The sequence below is a fragment of the Littorina saxatilis genome, linkage group LG5, assembly GCF_037325665.1.
Source record: "Littorina saxatilis isolate snail1 linkage group LG5, US_GU_Lsax_2.0, whole genome shotgun sequence".
Taxonomy (NCBI): domain Eukaryota; kingdom Metazoa; phylum Mollusca; class Gastropoda; order Littorinimorpha; family Littorinidae; genus Littorina; species Littorina saxatilis.
Genome location: NC_090249.1, coordinates 61,719,102 through 61,742,841, shown reverse-complemented (window position 1 = coordinate 61,742,841; position 23,740 = coordinate 61,719,102). Strand labels below are relative to the sequence as shown.

The 23,740-nt window shown below is 46.6% G+C and overlaps 1 protein-coding gene across 1 annotated transcript in view; it reads right to left on the bottom strand.

The window, feature by feature from the left end:
- Nucleotides 1-611: 611 nt before the first annotated feature.
- Nucleotides 612-23,740, bottom strand: part of LOC138967660 (sodium/potassium-transporting ATPase subunit alpha-B-like) — a 103,853-nt gene continuing 80,724 nt past the window's right edge. The window contains exons 11-20 of the mRNA XM_070340296.1: nt 15,543-15,735; nt 14,170-14,345; nt 13,302-13,438; nt 8,920-9,137; nt 8,369-8,470; nt 7,488-7,737; nt 6,077-6,251; nt 3,341-3,471; nt 3,122-3,223; nt 612-1,791 (exon numbers count right to left, since the gene is read on the bottom strand). Coding sequence (XP_070196397.1) covers nt 1,671-1,791; nt 3,122-3,223; nt 3,341-3,471; nt 6,077-6,251; nt 7,488-7,737; nt 8,369-8,470; nt 8,920-9,137; nt 13,302-13,438; nt 14,170-14,345; nt 15,543-15,735 — 1,605 coding nt within the window. The 3' untranslated portion in view covers nt 612-1,670. The remainder of the gene's footprint in view (nt 1,792-3,121; nt 3,224-3,340; nt 3,472-6,076; nt 6,252-7,487; nt 7,738-8,368; nt 8,471-8,919; nt 9,138-13,301; nt 13,439-14,169; nt 14,346-15,542; nt 15,736-23,740) is intronic.

The window sequence follows — 23,740 nt, the reverse complement described above, 5'->3', positions numbered from 1 at the left end:
CATGGACCGAGGTGGTTTTCGTTACACACATGGACCGAGGTGGTTATCGTTACACACATGGACCGAGGTGGTTATCGTTACACACATGGACCGAAGTGGTTATCGTTACACACATGGACCGAGGTGGTTATCGTTACACACATGGACCGAGGTGGTTAGCGTTACACACATGGACCGAGGTGGGTATCGTTACACACATGGACCGAGGTGGTTATCGTTACACACATGGACCGAGGTGGTTATCGTTACACACATGGACCGAAGTGGTTATCGTTACACACACGGACCGAAGTGGTTATCGTTACACACATGGACCGAGGTGGTTATCGTTACACACATGGACCGAGGTGGTTATCGTTACACACATGGACCGAGGTGGTTATCGTTACACACATGGACCGAGGTGGTTATCGTTACACACATGGACCGAGGTGGTTAGCGTTACACACATGGACCGAGGTGGTTATCGTTACACACATGGACCGAGGTGGTTATCGTTACACACATGGACCGAGGTGGTTATCGTTACACACACGGACCGAGGTGGTTATCGTTACACACATGGACCGAAGTGGTTATCGTTACACACATGGACCGAGGTGGTTATCGTTACACACATGGACCGAGGTGGTTATCGTTACACACATGGACCGAGGTGGTTATCGTTACACACATGGATCGAGGTGGTTATCGTTACGCACATGGACCGAAGTGGTTATCGTTACACACATGGACCGAGGTGGTTATCGTTACACACACGGACCGAAGCGCAGTAAGCTGATACATGATGGGTGACGCTTGGACCCGAAACAACCCGAGTTTCAACACACACATACACAAGACGTACCCGAGTTTCAACACACACATACACAAGACGTACCCGAGTTTCAACACACACATACACAAGACGTACCCGAGTTTCAACACACAGATACACAAGACGTACCCGAGTTTCAACACACACATACACAAGACGGAAAACAAAATGCACACACACTTTCCAACCTTGTACTCGACTCGTCGTTCTGCATAAATCGTCATTGTACGTTTATCCAGCTACCGTAATATCATCGTACGTTTGTGCGTGCGTGCGTGTGTGTGTGCGTGCGTGCTTGCGTACGTGCGCATGTGTGTGTGTGTAAGATTCTAGTTCCACAAAGCCATGCTAGGCGTGGCATTTTTGCGATGAGGTGTGCTTGTGGAAAGTCTATCGATGTACAACGCCGTGTGTGCTTTTTATGTTCGTAAAACATGTTTTGAGTATAATTACAATGATGAAATCATTATGTTATTTTAACATGTAATTTGTATACATTATTCTGACGTTGTACAGAAACAAGGAGATTCGTTTTCAATTTAGAGTGAAGTTGTATATATATATAAAAAAAAAGTGTAATGTGTTCTAATAGCATGTCGTCCTAAGTAAACCGCCATGCTAGCTGTACATGATAAAGTGTAAAGTGTTCTATTAGCATGTCTCCCTGTTTACACTGCCATGCTTGGTATACATGTTAACGTGTAAAATGTTCTGATAGCATGTCTCCCGATGAACACCGCACTGCTACCTTTACATGTTGAAAGTGTAAAGTGTTCTGATAGCATGTTTCCCGATGTTCGCCGCCATGCGAGTAATACAGAGTAACGTGTTCTACAGCTTTTTATAAAGTGTTCTAATAGTAGGTCTCCCGCTCCACGAAGCCGCCCGGGTTGCGACGCAGGATGTACTTGCGACATTCGTCGTACACAAAGATCATCAGGCTGAAGGGAACCGCCGTGAACCACCACGAGAACCTGAAACACGTCACATGGTCATCAACGCTCGTCCTACACAAAGATCATCAACACTCGTCCTACACAAAGATCATCAACACTCGTCCTGCATAAAGATCATCAACACTCGTCCTACACAAAGATCATCAACACTCGTCCTACACAAAGATCATCAACACTCGTCCTACACAAAGATCATCAACACTCGTCCTGCACAAAGATCATCAACACTCGTCCTACACAAAGATCATCAACACTCGTCCTACACAAAGATCATCAACACTCGTCCTACACAAAGATCATCAACACTCGTCCTACACAAAGATCATCAACACTCGTCCTGCACAAAGATCATCAACACTCGTCCTACACAAAGATCATCAACACTCGTCCTACACAAAGATCATCAACACTCGTCCTACACAAAGATCATCAACACTTGTCCTACACAAAGTTCGTCAACACTCGTTCTACACAAAGATCATCAACACTCGTCCTACACAAAGATCATCAACACTCGTCCTACACAAAGATCATCAACACTCGTCCTGCACAAAGATCATCAACACTCGTCCTACACAAAGATCATCAACACTCGTCCTGCACAAAGATCATCAACACTCGTCCTGCACAAAGATCATCAACACTCGTCCTACACAAATATTCATCAACACTCGTCCTACACAAAGATCATCAACACTCGTCCTACACAAAGATCATCAGGCTGAAGGGGACAGCGGTGAACCACCACGAGAAACTGAAACACGTCACATGGTGGTCAACACTCTGGTTGTTATGGCGACATAGCATTGCCGAGGATAGTCAAGGCGCCCATGGACTTCCATAACCAGGGATGGGTCTAGGGGCGATTTCCTGAGTTCCGGAAGCCCTACCCCCCGATGTACCTTTTTTCTCAAGGAGAGACCTAAAATACTCATTTCAAATTCTACATTTCAACAGCAGGTGGGGGCACACTCCACGGACCCACTGCCTTGCCAGCCCCTGTACCCCTGTCTTGCCAGCCCCTGTACCACTGCCTTGCCAGCCCCTGTACCCCTGCCTTGCCAGCCCCTGTACCCCTGTCTTGCCAGCCCCTGTACCCCTGCCTTGCCAGCCCCTGTACCCCTGTCTTGCCAGCCCCTGTACCACTGCCTTGCCAGCCCCTGTACCCCTGTCTCATTGTGGAAGCCTCTCCCTTTCATACACAAGGTCCAGCCCCTGTACCCCTGCCTCAAAGTTGACTGGTAAATAAATCAAAGCCAGCGCCGTAACACCTCCTACAATATTCTCTAAGCCGTGATGACGATAAGGTGTAGCCGCGTGTAGTGACCAACCCATCACAGACACTGACCTGAGTGGCTGCATCCTGAGCCCCTTGTCTAGCCCCGGACAGTAGCACATGAAAGCGGCCAGCGCCGTCTCGAAGAACAGACCGAACGTCAGGCGGTGGTTCCTGTACACAGCGATGACAACATTATTATGAAACTGACCGGTTTTTTGCCATCATAACAACATTGACGGTGACGTGAAAACTTCCAAAATGGATTGATAGGTAGACACACACACTTACTTCATGCCTTGCTGGAAGAGAGACAGACGCCGAGTCTTGCAGATAATGAGGTCAGCCCACTGCACGACGACGATGGCAACGAAGAACCCCGTGTGGCACGTGTATTCCAGCTTCTTCCGCTGCGAGTACGTCTGCAACAACAACTTATAAGTTATCTCTCTGAGAGTACATCTGTAACAACAACTTTGTAAGTCATCTCTGTCAGTGGCTGATACTAAGAGGTGTAACTTGAGTTACACCGACCCTCGCGGCTAAGGCAAAGCCAAACACTCGTCTTGTAACTATATAGCTAGAACAAACACTCGTCTCGTAACTATACAGCTAGAACAAACAAAAGCCTACATTACCAGACGGGTAAGGGGTGGATCAATTGTGTCATGCCCCCCCTTCTTTCTCCCCACTATGTTTTGACAGGATGTGTCGAATGCCCGATATCTGTTATCCATTCCTGAACATACTCCTGGTTACACAAAACCCTTTACCACCCCCCCCTCCCTCTTCACCCCCACCCCAACTCTCTCTCCCGCAATGTATATAAATCCTTTACCCATTCCTGAACATACTTCTTGTTACACAAAACCTGTTGTCACCTCCAACCCCCCCCCCCCCCCAACTCTCTCTCCCGCAATGTATATAAATCCTTTACCCATTCCTGAACATACTTCTTGTTACACAAAACCTGTTGTCCCCTCCAACCCCCCCCCCCCCCCAATTCTCTCTCCCGCAATGTATATAAATCCTTTACCCATTCCTGAACATACTTCTTGTTACACAAAACCTGTTGTCACCTCCAACCCCCCCCCCCCCCCCAATTCTCTCTCCCGCAATGTATATAAATCCTTTACCCATTCCTGAACATACTTCTTGTTACACAAAACCTGTTGTCACATCCAAACCCCCCCCCCCCCCTTCTCTCTCAATTTACAGACATCAGTTACCCATTCCTGAACAAACTCCTGTTTACACATGACCCTTCGCCTCCCCCCTCCCCCCTCCCCCCACCCACCCATCTCCTTCAACGTACATGATATCAGTTACCCATTCCTGTACGAACTCATGGTTACACATAACCCTTTGCCAACCCCCCCCCCCCCCCCCCCCCAACCCCCTTCAATGTACAAAAAATCATGAACCCATGCCTGAACATACTTCTTGTTGCACAAAACCTTTTGTCACCCCCACCCCCACCCCCACCCCCACCCCCTTCTCTCTCAATTGTGAGCTTGGGAACGACAGTTACGGTACACATGCACTCTTGTGCATCCGTGTGAACTCGTGGTACCTCTATACTATCGGGGATCCATTAAGGTTTCCGAGACTGAGTTTCATTTCTATTGAATTGGTCTCGCGGAATAGCCGATTCTAAAATTTGCATAGGTAAAACGATTGTTTTTTTTGGTACAAGCCTCTGGAGTAAATTTTGTGATTAATGTTTTTGTGAACAAGAAACAATTGACAGGTGGCTTTGTTCCATCTCCTTTTTTCCCTCCGCCGCGATGTAAAGTTGAATAGTTGAAGGTGACGTTAGGCACTAACTAAAGAAAGTGGGGCTGCCTGACACCCCTCGAGTTGAATGGGTTAATCTTGTGACACCGGTGCACAGGATGTGAACGCTAAAACTGTGCTTTTGCTTGGAATCTTTGAGGGAAAAAGACGTGTATTTGGTGCGGTGTGTTTTCAATGCCGTTGTGACATGTTTGTCACGGCCGGAAATCTTTCCGGAATGTGAGGATTCTTTTGCTGGTAGGTTAAAACAATTTTCTTTCTGTAAATGGGTAGGCGGTGAAAAGAATAGTATGCTGCTTGGGGGGAGGATTTATTTGAATGTTTAAGTAGATTGTTTTGTGAGTTGGAATGGTGGGGAAGATTTTTGTGTGTGAATGCTTTAGAAGACCGTTGTTTGAGAGAACGGTATATGTATTGTAGGCATGTTATTTGGTAGGAATGATGTGTTTTGTTGTTTAATGAGTTAGCTTGTGGTAGTTGAAATTGTTGATTTGTTTACGTATGCTTACGGCGTGCATTCTGTGTTTGCAGGATGGCCGAGTGTGCGACGGGGTTTAGTTAGGTCTTTCTTTCTAGAGGGGTTCTTTTTAGTTAGGTCTGTTCTGGTTTAGTTAGGTCTTTTTCTTTTTTTAGTGGGTCGTAGATTTGTTTTTATAGACTAGGTTTTGTTAGTGAAGAGTAGTTAGATTTAGTGGAGAGATTTTGGTCAGATTTTGTTAGAGTTTTTGTAGATTTGGTTTTTTTTTAAAGAATTGTTTTTTTAGGTTGTTTTCTTAGATTTCGTTTGTTTTAAATTAGAGTCTCATTGTGTTTTTTTTTTTGATTAAAGTTGAGAGTGAGGATTTAGAGTACTGTAGAGTGTAGTTTGGGGAAAGGATTTGGTGTGTTTTAAAGGGTATTTTTAGGGGAAGAATGTAGTTTTAGAATGAAGAGTGAGAATATTGTTTTTTTGAGGTTGTTTAGTCCTATACAGTGAAAGTTGTATTTGAAGATAAACCCCCGTTATCCCACATTTTCCCCATTTCATCGTATGGAATAAAAGAACCTGGGTAATATAACTTGTGTCGTCTGCTTTAGTGTTTGAGTTCAGTACGAAAGAGGAAAGTAGATTGGCACACGGTTACACAATGTACAGACATCAGTTACCCATTCCTAAACATACTCCTGGTTACACGTATAAATGTGCCAACTCTTCCCTTTCCCTCCCTCAATGTCAAAAGAATCGTGTACCCATTCCTGGCCGTACGAGTCAGCCAGGTCGTTGACGCCCCGCGAGTCCCACTCGTTGCGCAGGCCCAGCAGGCGGTCGTACCAGAAGCCGCTCTCGCCCATGATGACGAAGTAGGTGAAGAAGCCGGCTGACGCCTGGATCATCCCGATCTGACCGTACGCCATGGAGATCAGCCTGGTGCACAACAGATGCGTCAAGACAAATCTCACTTTCATCTCCACAACACGCAATCAATCACCCAAACACGAAACATAATCTTATACATATCACAGGAGAAATAGTATGCTGTTTTCAACTATCCAATAACTAGTAACTTTACAATGCAAACATTAACTGAGTTTTAAAAATTAACGTTTTTATATTTGTTGTAAACACACTTTCTAGAATTTCTTTCAATTTTCTAAACTTTTCCGCGCTGGAAAATGAACCTCTAATTTTCTCAACATCGTTTTTCTGAACATTTCCAAAACTTGGCTAACAGTACATTGACAAGTTGTCTTTATAAGGGTTCGAGGGCATGCGCTTCATTATGTCGTTCTCGGCCGGCTCGTAGGCTAGAGAGTCGACACTTTTCTCCACAAATTTGACCCGTAACCTAACAACATCAAACACCGACAACTCTCACTTCACCAAGCGCCACCCTACCTCTCGTTGACGAATTTGTCCTTGAAGGGGTTCCTGGGCATGCGTTTCATGATGTCGTTCTCTGCCTTCTAGTAGGATAGGGAGATGACCCTTTTCTCCGTAACTTTGAGACTTAAGACTTAAGACTGTTACCACATTGACTAACAACACCCAACAACGAAAACTCTTCAGTCGACCTCTCGTTGACGAGTTTGTCCTTGAAGACTTTGAAACTTCAAGCTGAGACTTTTACCACATTGACTAACAACAATTCAGCCTCCCTCTCGTTAACGAGTTTGTCCTTGAAGGGGTTTCTGGGCATGCGTTTCATGATGGCATAAATAAATCCCTGCGCCTTGAATATGTGCGCGATATAAATTGCATAAAAAAATTTTAAAAAAAATTAAAAATTAAAAAAAATCCCTGCGCTTAGAACTGTACCCACGGAATACGCGCGATATAAGCCTCATATTGATTGATTGATGTCGTTTTCTGCCTGCTCGTAGGCTAGAGAGACCACCCTTTTCTCCGTTTTTTGAGACTTAAAACTTCAGACTTAAGACTTTTACCACGTTGGCTAACAACATGCAGAGCTTCAGCCTACCTCTCGTTGACGAGTTTGTCCTTGAAGGAGTTTGTGGGCATGCGTTTCATGATGTCGTTTTCGGCCTGCTCGTAGGCTAGAGAGAACACCATTTTCTCCGTTTTTTGAGACTTAAAACTTAAGACTTAAGACTTTTACCACATTGACTAACAACACCCAACAACGAAAACTCTTCACTCTACCTTTCGTTGACGAGTTTGTCCTTCAAGGGGTTTCTGGGCATGCGCTTCATGATGTCGTTCTCCGCCTGCTCGTAGGCGAGCGAGATGGCGGGCACCATGTCCGTGCCCAGGTCGATGCACAGGATGGTGATGACCCCCAGGGGCAGCGGGATGTCGGCCAGGATGAAGAACAGGAAGGGCGAGATCTCGGGGATGTTCGACGTCAGCGTGTAGGCGATCGACTTCTTGAGGTTGTCAAAGATGAGGCGGCCTGGAGAATAATTTGTGTGTGAAATTGTAGCAAGATTTGAATTGAACTCAAGATATAAATATGTAGCTGGGATAACGGAGATTTAGATTTATATTACTCGCATGGTATGTGACTTATTCAGGTCGTCAAATATCAGGCGTCCTGGCACAAACAATGGTATGGGACATTTAATCTAAGATTACTGGATAATAAAAATGGATTCAGACTCAGGATTCCTGCATAGTATTAGACGGTTTGAACCACGAATTAAGGAAGAAGGTGGACATTTGAACAGAATTGAGACTTTCCAGGCTTTGGAGTATAGAGCAAGCTGGAGGAGAAAAACCAATCATTTATAAAGAAACAAGCGAGCTGGAGGAGAAAAACCAATCATTTATAAAGAAACAAGCGAACGTATCGTTAAAACAAAACACATATTTGGGACAGTCGAGGATGACTTTAATCAGTTTTTATTCCATTGGAATATTCATGCAGTTGTTGATCAAACGATCTAGTAAAACTGCGCAAAGGTAACACGATGGTAATGTAGGAATAGAAGAGCAAACTGCAGGGGATTGAGGGCTAAGCCATACTTCTAATCATAAGAAGTAGAAGTTGCTGGTCACTCAAAACAGAAAGAGACGTTACATACCTTCCTCCACGCCGGTGACGATGGAGGCGAAGTTGTCATCCAACAGGATCATGTCCGCAGCCTGTTTGCTGACGTCACTTCCTGCTATCCCCATGGCAACGCCTACAACGGCCATCAAAGGGACATGGTCAGTTCGTGAGGAAAATACATGTAAGTAACATGATAAAGGTGACCAAATTGGAAACTAAAGTGAACCGTTGCGGCATTGGCAGAAACTTCTTTCACACCATGATGCACATGCCAATAACCACGACGATTGAAATACATTGTTCAGTCTTTCAACAGTCAGAGAGACTTCCGTTCTAAAACAAAGTCTTACATGAGAGGGTTCCAAAGCAGAGTTGCCTTTGTTCTCTCAGTTGTCTTTACTGACGGCGAGTCGTTCGGTCATCCCTAACGTTAGTCAAACGAAGCTCAAATTAACCACTACCGTCTGGATTCAAATCAGTCACTCAAAGGTCAACAGAAACCGTTCACAATGTGAGAGGAAAGCTACTAAAAGGTGTTCAGAACCAAGTCACAGAAAGAGATCCAATGCTCGACTCACTCACCGATGTCGGCCTTTTTCAAGGCGGGGGAATCGTTGACCCCATCACCGGTGACGGCAACGATCTGTCCCTGCCTCTGACAGCCCTCCACGATGATCAGCTTCTGTTGGGGCGAGGTGCGCGCGAACACGATCTCCGCGTGGTTCTTGAGGATCTGGTCAATCTGGGCCGGTGTCATGTCACGCAGGTCCCCCCCGTGAATCACCGCCGCCTGGGCGTCCCTGAGAAAGACACGAAAGGGGTGGGGGGAGGGGGGTGGGGTGTAGCGTCACGTGATGGTAACCCTAACACCAAGACATTATAGAGAGGGCTGACTTGCTTCGTCAGCTTATTTATTTATTTATTAAGGAGATTTCTACAGCGCATAACTAAAAGCACTATGCGCTTTACAATATCACTAGGTATAAGCACACGCAGACATACTCTGATTAAATAGAACTTAGCCTAGCAAGGCATACTAAGATCACTAAACATTTGAGTTCATACAAAAAATAGAGAATTAAATTAAATACTGGACACACGATTAAAATAAGCTTTAGGCCTACACCAACTGCAATGGGCTATTTCAAATACAAAAGTTTAGTTAACTATAAAAGGCAGTGCATAAAACTCCATAATCCTAAGAGGGTCGAACAAATAAGAAACATAAGACTATTTTACTATAATTACTTCGTAAAAAATAATAAACATGGAATACAAAGCTGTAATTGTTAACAACAAATTTAAAAAGATTTTCATGCCGTATTGCACAACACATTTTGACACATACCCAACCTCACACAAGCGCACATACACACTTACACACACACACACACACACACACACACACACACACACACACACACACACACACACACACACACACACACACAGAGTAAATTCTACAAATATTTAAATACATAAAAAGAATTAAGTAAGCGTTTAAAACATATTTTACAAACAACAGTAGTACGTATATATGGTGTTAAATATGTGAGACTACCCAATAAAAAATATTTAACTAATGAGTTTATTTAAAAATGCTGGCAGATAAAATCATATCATGAGGCAGGCGTGTGCTTCAGGTATTGTAAGCAGACTTGAAAAGGTGGGTTTTAAGGGTCTTTTTGAAAGTAGAAGAGGTTTCACAGTGACGGATGGGGTGGGGAAGTTGATTCCAGAGAGTGGGAGTGGAAAAGGAGAAAGAACGGTCGCCAGTGGTTTTGGTTTTGGTGCGTGGGATTGAAAGTATTCTGCTGTCAGTGGATGAGCGAAGCTGTCTGGATGGAGTGTTAGGATGCAGGAGTTCAGAAAGATAGACAGGAAAGTGAGGATCAGTGAAAGAGTTGAAGCAGATGTTGGCGGTCTTGTGTATGATGCGGGAAGATATAGGAAGCCAGTGGAGTTGTTGCATGAGTGGTTGTATGTGGTCGTGTTTCTTTGCCCTGAAGATGAGTCTAGCTGCTGTGTTTTGGACTTTCTGAAGTTTGTCTGTGAGGTGCTGGGGAATGCCTGTGAGTAGAGCGTTGCAGTAGTCAAATTTGGAGAGAATGAGAGAGCAGACAAGAGTTTTGGTGGCGTCAAAGGAAAGAAGATGTCTAATGCTGCTAATTTTTCTGATCTCAGTGTATGCGGATCTGCACATGTTCGTGATGTGCTTGTCCATGGAGAGGGTGTCTGTGAAGGTCACTCCAAGGTTTCTAGCAGAGGATGAGAGTTTGATGTCAGAGTTGCCTTCAGAGATAGAAGAAGGAACAGAAGGAGGGAGAGGCTTGTTTTTAGGGTGGATGAGGAGGACTTCGGTTTTGTCGTCGTTTAGTTTTAGTTTGTTGCAGGTCATCCAGCGCTTGACATCGGCGACACAGTCCTGCACGCGGCGGATGGTGGAATCGAGCTGATCCGGAGTTGTGTGTCATCTGCAAAGGTTTGACTGGAAACCGAGTGGTGGCTGATGAGAGTTGATAGAGGTTTGGTGAAGAGGATAAAAAGGACTGGCCCGAGGACAGATCCTTCAGGAACTCCTAGTGAAAGGGTGGAAGCTTTGGAAGTGTGGTTGCCTGCTGAGACTGTCTGTGTTCTGTCCGAGAGATAGGATTGAAACCAGGTGAGTGCTGTGCCGGAAAGTCCGAAAGAGAGATGGAGGCGGTCAAGAAGTATCTGATGGTCTATTGTGTCGAAAGCTGCTGAGAGGTCAAGTAGGGTGAGAATGGAGAGATTACCACCATCCATCGCGCGCCGGAGGTCATTCATGACACGAACAAGCGTTGTCTCGGTGCTGTGACCTGCTCGGTAGGCGGACTGTGTGGTAGGAAAGAGGTTGTGAGAGTGAAGATAATCAGAGAGTTGAGAAAGAACAAGTTTTTCAGTGATCTTGGAGAGGAAGGAGAGGTTGCTGACAGGACGGTAGTTTTTCAGGGTGTTCGGATCTAGGGACGGTTTCTTGACGGGACGGTTTCTATCTGCGTTTCCGGAAATAACTCAGTTGTGTTTTTATAGGTTATGAGTTGCCTTCCCTTGTTTTTTCTGGCTTTTCTACGTGACATTAGTGGCTTGCCTCGTTGTTTCCAAACATTAATGGAACACAACTCTTCCACCCCCCCTAAACACTTCACACAGTTATTTCCTAACATCGTCTATTGAACAGCTGACCGTGAATGAAGTGTACTGAAAAGGTCCTGATACCGCCAAACATGTGGACACATTGAAAACACACATAGTCATTACCATATGGGGCCAGAGTTTCGTGCAGCTATCTTCGCCACACGAAGGATGGGATTCACTCACTCTTTCTTCGACCGAAATGTAAAAAGTATAAGAATTATTTTGCTACTTTCGAAGCTAATTAATCTAGCAATTACTATTTCAAGCAAACTAGAATTTCCTCATAGTTTTGTTTTCAGAATGTGTCAGGCATAACTTCCCTTTTGTGCGCCTGTGTGTACGTATGGAGGTTTCAGCCGATCGATTTATATAATGTAAAATATAATATCCTTCCCTAAGATAGATATCTTCATGTATCCACCCCAAACATGTCACCATTTGATCGCTGTCTGCCTTTCGAGATGACAAAGCTTTCTATTAAACTTATTCCCACGAGTAAATAAGAAAAACAATAAATACAAAATTAATAAAAGAAGATAACAATAATCGTGGTACACACAGCAACGATTCAGCTCCTTTCAGATGGAAATAACTGGGCATCATTCGCAACAGGGGTACAAGAATGAACAGTCAGTCAGAAATGATAGGGCAAACTCCGTCCAAGAAACACAGCCCCTTTGAATGCAGCACACACCCCGTTCAGCAACTCTGCTGCGTAGTTAGCGCGTAGTACGCCCGGCAAATGTCTCTCGTCTTTCTCTGTGTGCAAGCTGCAAGCAACAGATAATGGGGGTTGGGGAGCCACCAGGGAACAGCGAAATGCGTTCGCTAATTTGGGGAAAGTGAACGAGGGCAGACAGGAATTTCAGGCAGGCCATTTCTTTATCCTGGTCGTTAGCACAACGTCCTGAGGGGGAATACGAGACGAAAGCTCATTCATATCGATATTGATGGTGCATTCAGTTTAAAAGGACAGTGCCGAGCAGTGAAAGATGCTCAAAGCCGATGCATGCAATGTTTTATGCCAGGCGATCTTGTTCCTGCCAGTCGATTTCCTGAAAAAACATATGCATACACATATATACAGACAAACAGACACACAGACTGAAACACACACACTAGCACGCACCCATGCATGGACTCACTCTCTCGCTCTCTGTCCCTCTAGTTCAAAGTTTCTCACGACGGGCGCTGTGGCGGGGTGGCAAGACGTCGGCCTCGTAATCGGAAGGTCGAGGGTTCGAATCCTGGCCGCGGCCGCCTGGTGGGTTAAGTGTGGAGATTTTTCCGATCTCCCAGGTCAACTTATGTGCAGACCTGCTAGTGGCTTATCCCCCTTCGTGTGTACACGCAAGCACAAAACCAAGTGCGCACGGAAAAGATCCTGTAATCCATGTCAGAGTTCGGTGGGTTATAGAAACACGAAAATACCCAGCATGCTTCCTCCGAAAGCGGCGTATGGCTGCCTAAATGGCGGGGTAAAAACGGTCATACACGTAAAGTTCCACTCGTGCAAAACAAAACACGAGTGTACGTGGGAGTTTCAGCCCACGAACGCAGAAGAAGAAGAAGAAGAAGAAGAAGAAGAAGAAGAAGAAGTTTCTCTCTCTCGCTCTGTCTCTCTCTCTCCCTCTCTGCCTGTCTCTCTTTCTCCCCCTGTTTCTTTCTCTCTTTCTCTCCCTTTCTCTCTCTTGTTCTCCACCTCTTTCTCTCACTATTCCCCTCTCTCGACCTCCCCGCCCTCTCTCTCACTCCCTCCATCTCTATATCTCCTCTCCCTGCTGTAAAGACATGTTGTGACTCACTTCGCTTCCACCTGGTCCACAGACACGGCCCGGTCAGCAGCCACCTCCTCTATGGTCCGGCTCCCCTCCGAGATGATGCCTACACCCCGTGCTATGGCTTTGGCTGTGATGGGGTGGTCTCCCGTCACCATGATCACCTGAAACACGCACAGTGAAATGGTTTGTCTCAGGTATGATACCCCCACCCCCACCCTCCCCCCACCCCCCGACCCTCCGTGCTATGATGGGGTTGTCTCCTGTCACCATGATCACCTGAAATGCACAGGTATACCATCAACTATAGCAATAAAGGAACACTTTGTGATACCCGTAGAACATGATCATAATAAAATAACATAACTCATAGTCAGGCAGTTAACCAGCAGAGAGTCCACCATTCTTTATTGCTCTCGATCCCTTCTCTAACATGTGAAAACGGGAAACAGAATTCATATACAAAAACAACATAATTCTTCTCTCTTTGAGTAGAATATCGTTCTGCCTTGACTTGATCTCTTATAACATTCTTGTTTTTCTTAAAACCTTAACAAATAATTATAGAGATGCAATTTTCTAGGGTCGTGACGACTTTGTGACACACACCCACAGAACACTTTGTGACGTACACACACAGAACACTTTGTGACGTACACACAGAACATTTTGTGACGTACACCAACAGAACACTTTGTGACGTACATACAAAAAACTTTGTGACGTACACACAGAACACTTTGTGACGTACACCAACAGAACACTTTGTGTCGTACACACACATAACACTTTGTGACGTACACACAGAACACTTTGTGACGTACACACACAGAACACTTTGTGACGTACACACAGAACACTTTGTGACGTACACACAGAACACTTTGTGACGTACCTTGATGCCGGCACTCCGACACTTGCCCACAGCATCAGGCACGGCGGCCCGGGGCGGGTCGATCATGGACATGAGGCCCACGAACCGCAGCCCCGTGATCGGGAAGTTGGGCCCCTCCGCGTCAAAATTGTATCCCGGCGGGAACTCTTCGCTCGGCAGAAAATAGTCAGAGAAACCTGGCGAGAGCAGAAAGGGTAGTGAGTTTCAGCAAGCAGACCTCAGAGATGTTTCGCGATTCTTTTTCAGCCTTCATGGATTTCCAAAAGACGATATGGACCCGTGCAAACACTCTCTGGTTAGCCATCTTGAAACAGACCTTGTTGAATGCTTTTCTGTTGTAATATTTTATCATTGCACACAATTTTTACGCGGCTTGACTGTGAGTTTCATCACTCGCTACTTGCTCCAAGACGTTGTAAGAATAAACACAACTGCAGCCTTACATTGCGAACCGGGGCATCCAGTAACACATTAATACTTCTCCTTACATTAGTCAGTTTACTTTGTCTTGAAAACATGTTTTACTGGTTGCCTTTCTTGCAGTTATGAACTTCCAATGGGACTGATTCCTGGTAATTGAACGGTTGAACAAGCACAGAAAGTTGATGATACCCTCCATCGTTTACAGAGATTGAATCTCCGTCACTCAGCACACGCTCCAGCTCTAGGTACGCGGCGTTAAAAGCCTCCCTCAAGTGGTCGTCGACGGGCAGCTCTTTGCCATGTAATACATCTATCGTGACTGTCTTTGATCAAAACTCATCAGCTTTAAGCGACTCACCCAACACACGCTCTCGGAAACCTCCCAGCTCGAGGTAAGCGGCATTAAAGGCCTCCCTGAAGTGGTCGTCTTTCTTTATTTGGTGTTCAACGTCGTTTTCAACCACGAAGGTTATATCGCGACGAAAGTGGTCGTCAAAGGGCTGCTCCTTGCCATGTAATACATCTACCTTGACTTACTATTATCGATACTCGACAGCTTTAAGCGACTCACCAAGCACTCAGTTTTACTGACACTCTACAGCTTTAGGGCCACTCACCCAACACACGCTCTCGGAGACCTCCCAGCTCGAGGTAGGCGGCATTAAAAGCCTCCCTGAAGTGATCGTCAATGGGCTGCTCCTTGCAACACGTCTTCAGTGACTGATTCTTATCGATACACTTTAGCTTTAAGCGACTCACCAAGCACACATATTTACCGATACTCATCAGCTTTAAGGCCACTCACCCAACACACGCTCTCCGAGACCTCCTAGCTCTAGGTATAGGCGGCAAAAAAGGTCTCCCTGAAGTGGTCGTCGATGGGCTGCTCTATGCAACTTGCCTACAGTGACTAACTTTTACCGATACACTTCAGCTTTAAGGCCACTCACCCAACACACGCTCTCCGAGTCCCCCCAGCTCGAGGTAGGCGGCGTTGAAAGCCTCCCTGAAGTGATCGTCGATGGGCTGTTCCTTGCCGTGCAGCATCACCGCGGTACAGCGGTCCATGATGCGTTCCGGAGCGCCCTTCATCACCAGCAGGTAGCGGGGGTCGTTCGGATCCTCCGTCTCGTGCACAGACACCTGCGTGTACACACCGTCATCGTCAGGTCGGGAGAGGGACGAGCATACAGGTATACAACCAGGTGGACACATTATTATAGGTGAGTACAGAGCGAAAGAGAGAGAAATAGGCACAGAGAGAGACAATGACAATGACAATGACAATGACAATGACAATGACAATTCTTTATTTTACGAGGGTAACAGAATAAGCATTGGTATACTTTTTTGCATCTGGCCCTCGCCCTAAAGCGGGACTAAATCTACTATAATAACTACTACTACATACATACATAATTAGTGAAACAGTATAAGTTTATGTACATAAGCGCATTATATGAAACATTGTAGTTTATAAATGTTCATGACAAGGTGCAAAGCAAAAATTTGCAAGTCAATTAGAGTCAGAATACTATGTATGTCACGTTTCAATATATCACTTAAGGTGATTATGAACCGGTTAATTACTACTAATTAACTAACCACACCACGATCCACTCTCGCAGGCATACAATTAAATAGAGTCAACAAAAGTATAAGTTTCAGACGCCTGTTTATGTATAAACTCGCCACCTCCCTCGAGCCTTCACTCAAAATATGTTCCTTTTACGTTCTCAACACGTAAAAAAACCAGTGTTCACTGACAAAATGCCAGTAGTATGTAGAAAATTATAGGAACACGCTGAACCCGTGTAAATATAGTTAAATGAGAATGTTCTGTTCGAAAAGCTCTAGTTCGTGCAGGTGTCTCACACCCCACGTTGTCACTACTCCAATGAAATCATAGATACGAAAAGACAACGGTGGTCAACGGGGTGCGTACGACATGGTGCACTTAGCTTTATCTCTGCTGCTGCTGCTTAGCCGGTATGCTGGTTAGTCGGTCCGCTGGTTAGCCGGTTCGCTGGTTAGCCGGTCCGCTGGTTAGCCGGTCTCCTGGTTAGCCGGTCTCCTGGTTAGCGTAGCTTCATCAGTTCCCGCCAGAGTCAGCCGTGCAGATGTCACAGGAACACGAAACGAACGAATCGGATCGAACGAACGAAGGCTGCAAACAGAAAGCATCGGTGCACTAAACATGTCAGCTACCCCTCACCCACCACCTTAAAACATGTCATCTTTAAATATCTCATCGAGCACGTGGGCCTGCACAAAACGGACTTTTTACAACAACAAAACAGTCATTTTCCGTCCTTCTCTCCCTATCTGCAAAAACCATATACAGATTAGTATTTTAGCGTCACAGAGAGTAAATTATGCGCTAACCTGGAAAGAACAACAGAGAGTATTTCATTCCACAACACAGACTCATCAACAGCGTTAAATAATGATTTATTACCTCAAAAGCCTATGATTGTACTCTCAATGGAAGCAAAGTCCGCTTCCTCCCTGGAACAGCCTCTGTTCGTCAACAGTGACCAAAAACCTCCAGAACCCCTTGTCGAATCCTTATGCGAAAGCCATCGCCGACGAAGGAATGTTGACGACTTGTCCTCAGCAAAACATGTGGCAGTGGAAGGAAATAACCGGTGGAAGCTCCCCTAGAGTGCCGAATACAATATTCGGTGAAAAACCATCATACTCTAGAAACTGTGTATTAGATCCTTCCCCTTCTGCCGCTGGGTGTCAAGTGCGCCGCCCTTGTGTCTCTCCCAGACAACCTAGCCAAATACACGTGACTGACCTTGTCACAAAACCAGTCCAGCTATACACAATTTTGCCTCCCCAAGCAGAAAAAGACACGAGAAACTCAATCCCTGAAAATCCCGTGTGCGCTGTCAGCGAAAAACCGTCAGCCCTATGATAGCAGAAACCCGCACTGTGAAGCTCGTGCGTTTCAAAACATCCGTGCTCGGGAGCACTGTCAGCAAACTCTGCTGTGTCCAATATCACGCACAGGCGCTTTCTATCATAACCGACCAAGAACAGGCACTCCACTGAGTGACGCTTTCCTGGTCTCTGTCACCCGATCGTGACACACCTCCCCTCTTCAAGACGAAACCTCGGTTTCGCTCACAGTCATGTTCTCCTCTACTGCCCGAGAGAGAAAGTCAGCTCCAACATTGTTGGCGCCCGGAATGACGCGTACCGTGAATTGGTACGGTTGGAGAATCAACGCCCAGCGCATAAGTCTGGCGTTTGCCAACCTTGCAACCTGAAGATATTGCAGAGGTTGATGGTCTGTTTCCAGACAGAAAGGTCGTCCTCAAGAACGAGCAACCCCTCGTTTCACCCCTGATGACTGCAACCTTCTCTGTCTTCTTGTCTTCGTTCTTCTGGTCTTTGTTCTTCTCCCCGTAGGCTGTCCTCTCTATGTAGGCGCGCAGCAGGTTGGCGTGGTACAGGCGTGCTTTCCCGTGCATCATGATCCTGTAGTCGTTCTGGCCCACCCTCGCTGTCACCTCAAAAGGTCCTTGCCACTGCAGTTGTAGCTTGTTGTGTTTGACAGGTAGAAGTAGCAACACCCGTTCTCCAATCTTGAAGCTGCGCGGCCGTGCCTTGCGGTCGAATCCTCGCGCGTAACGTTGTGCTGCTCTTCCCAGGTTCTCTTGAGCCAGTTTGCAGGTCTCTTCAATCCTGTTCCTGAGTTCTACGATGTAGGTCGCTGTCGTCTGCACCTCCTCGTCAGCTTCTTCGTCCGTCCAGGCTTGACGCAGGATAGCCATGGGACCGCGTACCTGTCTGCCGTACAACAACTCAAATGGGGAAAAGCCCAAGCTCTCCTGAGGAACCTCGCGGTATGCAAAAAGCAATGCTGGGATGTACCTGTCCCACGTGCGTGGTTTCTCCTGAGCTAGTTTCCTCAGCATGGTCTTCAAGGTGCCATTGAACCTCTCCACCAGTCCGTTGCACTGAGCATGGTAAGGAGTGGTGAAGTGCTGCTCCAGTGATAGCAGTCGTGCTGCCTCCGCCATCACTCCTCCCGTGAACTGCGTGCCTCTGTCGGTGAGTACCTCTGATGGAATTCCCAGCCGGGACCACATAGTAACCAGAGCCTCAGCTACTCGCGTGGCTTCAATCGATTTCAGAGGGATCGCCTCTGGGTATCGAGTAGCGTAGTCCACCATGGTCAAAATGTATATGTTTCCGTCCTCAGACGCAGGCAAGATGGGCCCGATGATGTCCACTGCCACCCGACGAAAGGGTTCGTCGATGAGCGGCATCTTCTCTAAGGGGACCTTCCTCACCCTTCCTTTGGCAACCACCTTCTGGCACTTATCGCAGGACGCACAGAAACGTCGGACATCCGTGCAGATGCCTGGCCAGTAAAAGTGGCGCCAGACACGATCCGTGGTCTTCTTGGTGCCAAGATGACCTCCCAGAATCGAGTCGTGTGCCGTTGCCATGACACCCTCGCGAAACTCGCGAGGCACGACAACCTGTTTGAATGCACCTTCCTTGTTGCTGAACTCACGGTAGAGCAACTTCTTGTCCCTGAGGAACCTTGACCTCCCATGCTTCCCGCTCAGCTTCACCTTCCCCGACTTCGCGTGCTCCCGAGGAGTCGCTAATGTCGGATCAGATGCCTGAGCCTTCGCGAGAAGCGCGGGGGTCACGTTCCCCAGGGCAGCTCGTGCAGCAGGTAGGGGTTTGAGAGGTTTGTCCTCTCGCTCCGCCTGTGCCCGCGTGAGCACTGAAATGACGTCGGGAGACCGATAAACGGGAACCTCCCTGGTGACGCCGTCCACAAACTGAACCCGGTTCCCAATGAGCAAGTCGCATGGAGGATCGTCCATGACGACGGCCACAATGGTTCCCGTGAACAACGGTGTTACGACCTTGATCACTGCCGTGTTCAAGTCGTAAGCGTGAGATGCCTCGGCCATTCTCACTCTGATGCTGTCTCCTGTGTAGGCCATAGCTGGAACCAGACTCGCCCGAACCACTATCATGTCTGCCCCTGTGTCCCGCAGACCTTCGCCCTTCACTCCGTTAACGTAGACGTTGCAGTGGGGCTGGAAATGTTTCCTGGAGCACGGAACGCAGAGTTGTGGAATGGTGCATGAGCTCGTGACGTCCCTTAACTCCTCACTGCCAACAAAGTGTACGCCCTTCTGGTCAGCCTGTCTCCTGTGGCAGTCCTTCTTCACGTGGCCCCGCTTGTTGCAGTAGTAACACTGGATGTCAGTTCTGGAACTTGATCCTTTGTGTCCCTGATCGTCCTTCCCGTCCTTGGGTCCTGAAGAACCTGAATTTCCCGATTTTCCCGGCCGTGAGCCTGAAGATTTGCCAGAGATCGCCTGGGCGTCCTCGTGTACTCTGATCCAGTCGGCTGCCTCCTGAGTAGTCTTTGGCTGGTGCTCCTGCACGAAGGTCACCACCTCAGGTCGCAGGCTGGACATCAGTTGCTCCATGACAATGAGGTCGGCAAGGTCGTCGACGGTCCAGTTCTTTTCGGCCATCTCCACCCAGCGCCGCAGGTAGAGATTAAGGCGTGCCACAAACTGATGACTCAGCTCGCCGCTCAGTCTCTTGCTGTTACGCAGACGTCGTCTGTAGGCTTCAGCAGTCAGGTTAAAGCGCTGGAGTAACGCCTTCTTAAGTGCCTGATAGTCTCTCGCCTCGTCGTCCTCCAAAGCGTTGTAGAGCTGCAATGCGCGTCCTTTCAAGCAGGTGCTAAGGCGGCTAGCCCACGTGGCCTCTTCCCACTTCTGGTCCGATGCAATGCGCTCAAACCGGCGTAAAAAGTCGTCGAGCTCGTCCTTGTCATCGTCGAACGTCGGCAGTCTCGTACGGTCGGCAACAAACGTCGGCGCGCTAGCCTGAGTAAGCGTACCCTTCTCGGCCTGTAGCCTAGCTAGCTCTAGCTGGTGATCGCGATCCGCCTGTTCCTTCTCTTTCCGTTCTTGTCTGTCACGTTCTCTTTCTTGTCTGTCAAGTTCGGCCTGTCGTTCGGCCTGTCGTTCCCTTTCTTGTCTGTCACGTTCATCTTTCTCTTTCCTTTCTTGTCTGTCCCGTTCGGCCTGTCGTTCTTGTCTGTCAAGCTCGTCTTTCTTGTCCTGTCTGTCACGTTCGTCTTTCCTTTCCTGTCTGTCTCGTTCTGCCTGTCGTTCCCTTTCTTGTCTGTCAAGTTCGTCCTTCTTTTCCTGTCGGTCACGTTCTTCTTTTCTTGTCAGTCGCTCAGATTCTTCCTTCCGTTCTACTTCTAAGCGTTTTAGAACGCTTCGGGCTCTCGCGCGTGCGTCTCGCTCAGTCGGTTGCTCGCTCCCAGGAGTCTCGAAAGTTATTCTCCTCGTAGGAGATCCCCCTGTAGCCATGGTTAGTTTTAGCAAAGCTTTATTACCAAAAATAAGTCTAACGCAGCTATAGCTAGAACACGCGGCGATAAAATGGATACAAAAATCCAGCAAGCGGAAAATGCAGAAGAAAAATCCAAACGGTGTAGAACAAAACGCGTAGCCTACTTTATGGCTGCTTTTTGCGGTGAAACAAAATGTTTCCCACAGCCGTGGCCTACTTTATCGGCTGCTTTTTGCGGTGAAACAGAGTGTCTCCCACAGCCTTGATTAGGACAGAAGTCCTCGGACCTTCCCCCCCCAAAATTCCAACAAAGTCAAAATATGGAGAAAAATCCAAGTAAAACAAGACAGTAGAAATGTAACCTGTTACAGAATGCGAAACAACAATGTAGAGAAAACTGAGTACAACGAATAACAAATCCGCTAACCCCGCTCAGCTCTCTGCAACGGAAAACTCTGAACGTACAACAACAAAGATTCACAAACAAAGGAAAGGGAAGTAATCACAGTTAGCGCATACAATAACTCACAAATTACAATTTACATTTCCTGCAAGATGTGAATCGCTTAAGGTGTGGTATATGATCAAAACTATACAAAAAAGGGTAGCACCAAGCAGAAAATAAGTCGAGCACTGACGAGATTATCTGCTCTTAGTTATCCTTAATTGGTGGGTCTTTATCAGTTGGAAATTAACTGAGTAAATCCCGGCTTGGCCCCCACGTGTCACGTTTCAATATATCACTTAAGGTGATTATGAACCGGTTAATTACTACTAATTAACTAACCACACCACGATCCACTCTCGCAGGCATACAATTAAATAGAGTCAACAAAAGTATAAGTTTCAGACGCCTGTTTATGTATAAACTCGCCACCTCCCTCGAGCCTTCACTCAAAATATGTTCCTTTTACGTTCTCAACACGTAAAAAAACCAGTGTTCACTGACAAAATGCCAGTAGTATGTAGAAAATTATAGGAACACGCTGAACCCGTGTAAATATAGTTAAATGAGAATGTTCTGTTCGAAAAGCTCTAGTTCGTGCAGGTGTCTCACACCCCACGTTGTCACTACTCCAATGAAATCATAGATACGAAAAGACAACGGTGGTCAACGGGGTGCGTACGACATGGTGCACTTAGCTTTATCTCTGCTGCTGCTGCTTAGCCGGTATGCTGGTTAGTCGGTCCGCTGGTTAGCCGGTTCGCTGGTTAGCCGGTCCGCTGGTTAGCCGGTCTCCTGGTTAGCCGGTCTCCTGGTTAGCGTAGCTTCATCAGTTCCCGCCAGAGTCAGCCGTGCAGATGTCACAGGAACACGAAACGAACGAATCGGATCGAACGAACGAAGGCTGCAAACAGAAAGCATCGGTGCACTAAACATGTCAGCTACCCCTCACCCACCACCTTAAAACATGTCATCTTTAAATATCTCATCGAGCACGTGGGCCTGCACAAAACGGACTTTTTACAACAACAAAACAGTCATTTTCCGTCCTTCTCTCCCTATCTGCAAAAACCATATACAGATTAGTATTTTAGCGTCACAGAGAGTAAATTATGCGCTAACCTGGAAAGAACAACAGAGAGTATTTCATTCCACAACACAGACTCATCAACAGCGTTAAATAATGATTTATTACCTCAAAAGCCTATGATTGTACTCTCAATGGAAGCAAAGTCCGCTTCCTCCCTGGAACAGCCTCTGTTCGTCAACAGTGACCAAAAACCTCCAGAACCCCTTGTCGAATCCTTATGCGAAAGCCATCGCCGACGAAGGAATGTTGACGACTTGTCCTCAGCAAAACATGTGGCAGTGGAAGGAAATAACCGGTGGAAGCTCCCCTAGAGTGCCGAATACAATATTCGGTGAAAAACCATCATACTCTAGAAACTGTGTATTAGATCCTTCCCCTTCTGCCGCTGGGTGTCAAGTGCGCCGCCCTTGTGTCTCTCCCAGACAACCTAGCCAAATACACGTGACTGACCTTGTCACAAAACCAGTCCAGCTATACACAATTTTGCCTCCCCAAGCAGAAAAAGACACGAGAAACTCAATCCCTGAAAATCCCGTGTGCGCTGTCAGCGAAAAACCGTCAGCCCTATGATAGCAGAAACCCGCACTGTGAAGCTCGTGCGTTTCAAAACATCCGTGCTCGGGAGCACTGTCAGCAAACTCTGCTGTGTCCAATATCACGCACAGGCGCTTTCTATCATAACCGACCAAGAACAGGCACTCCACTGAGTGACGCTTTCCTGGTCTCTGTCACCCGATCGTGACAATGTAAGACAATGCAGAACATCATAATTTCGTTAACAAAACAATAAATCAAAAGTGAGTGACTGTGTCCCAAAGGACATAACAATCAAGAATATACTATTTTCATTAAATGGGATATATATTTGTTTTTGAAAGAATCCGTGCTGGTAGCTTCCCGTAAGGCATTCGGAAGAGCGTTCCAGAGACAGCCACCGGAATAAACTAGACTAGACTTAAATAAGTATATCCTAGGAAGAATTAGGAGTATTAAATTTCATAAGGTGGTGTGAATTCTTCAAAGAGAACTTTGAACAAATGGTTTGGGGTAGAGTTTCGGATATAAGTTTATGCATAAAGATTCCTTTGTTAAAAAGCAGTCTTGACTTTAGAGGTAAGATCCCTAAATGTATGTAGTCTAACTCTGTGAGGGTAGTGTGCTTTAGTAATACTACTTTTAGCGCTCTTTTATGTAATCTGCTAAGTGGTTTTAAGGAATGTTCACTTGCTGAGTCCCATAGAATGGATGCGTAA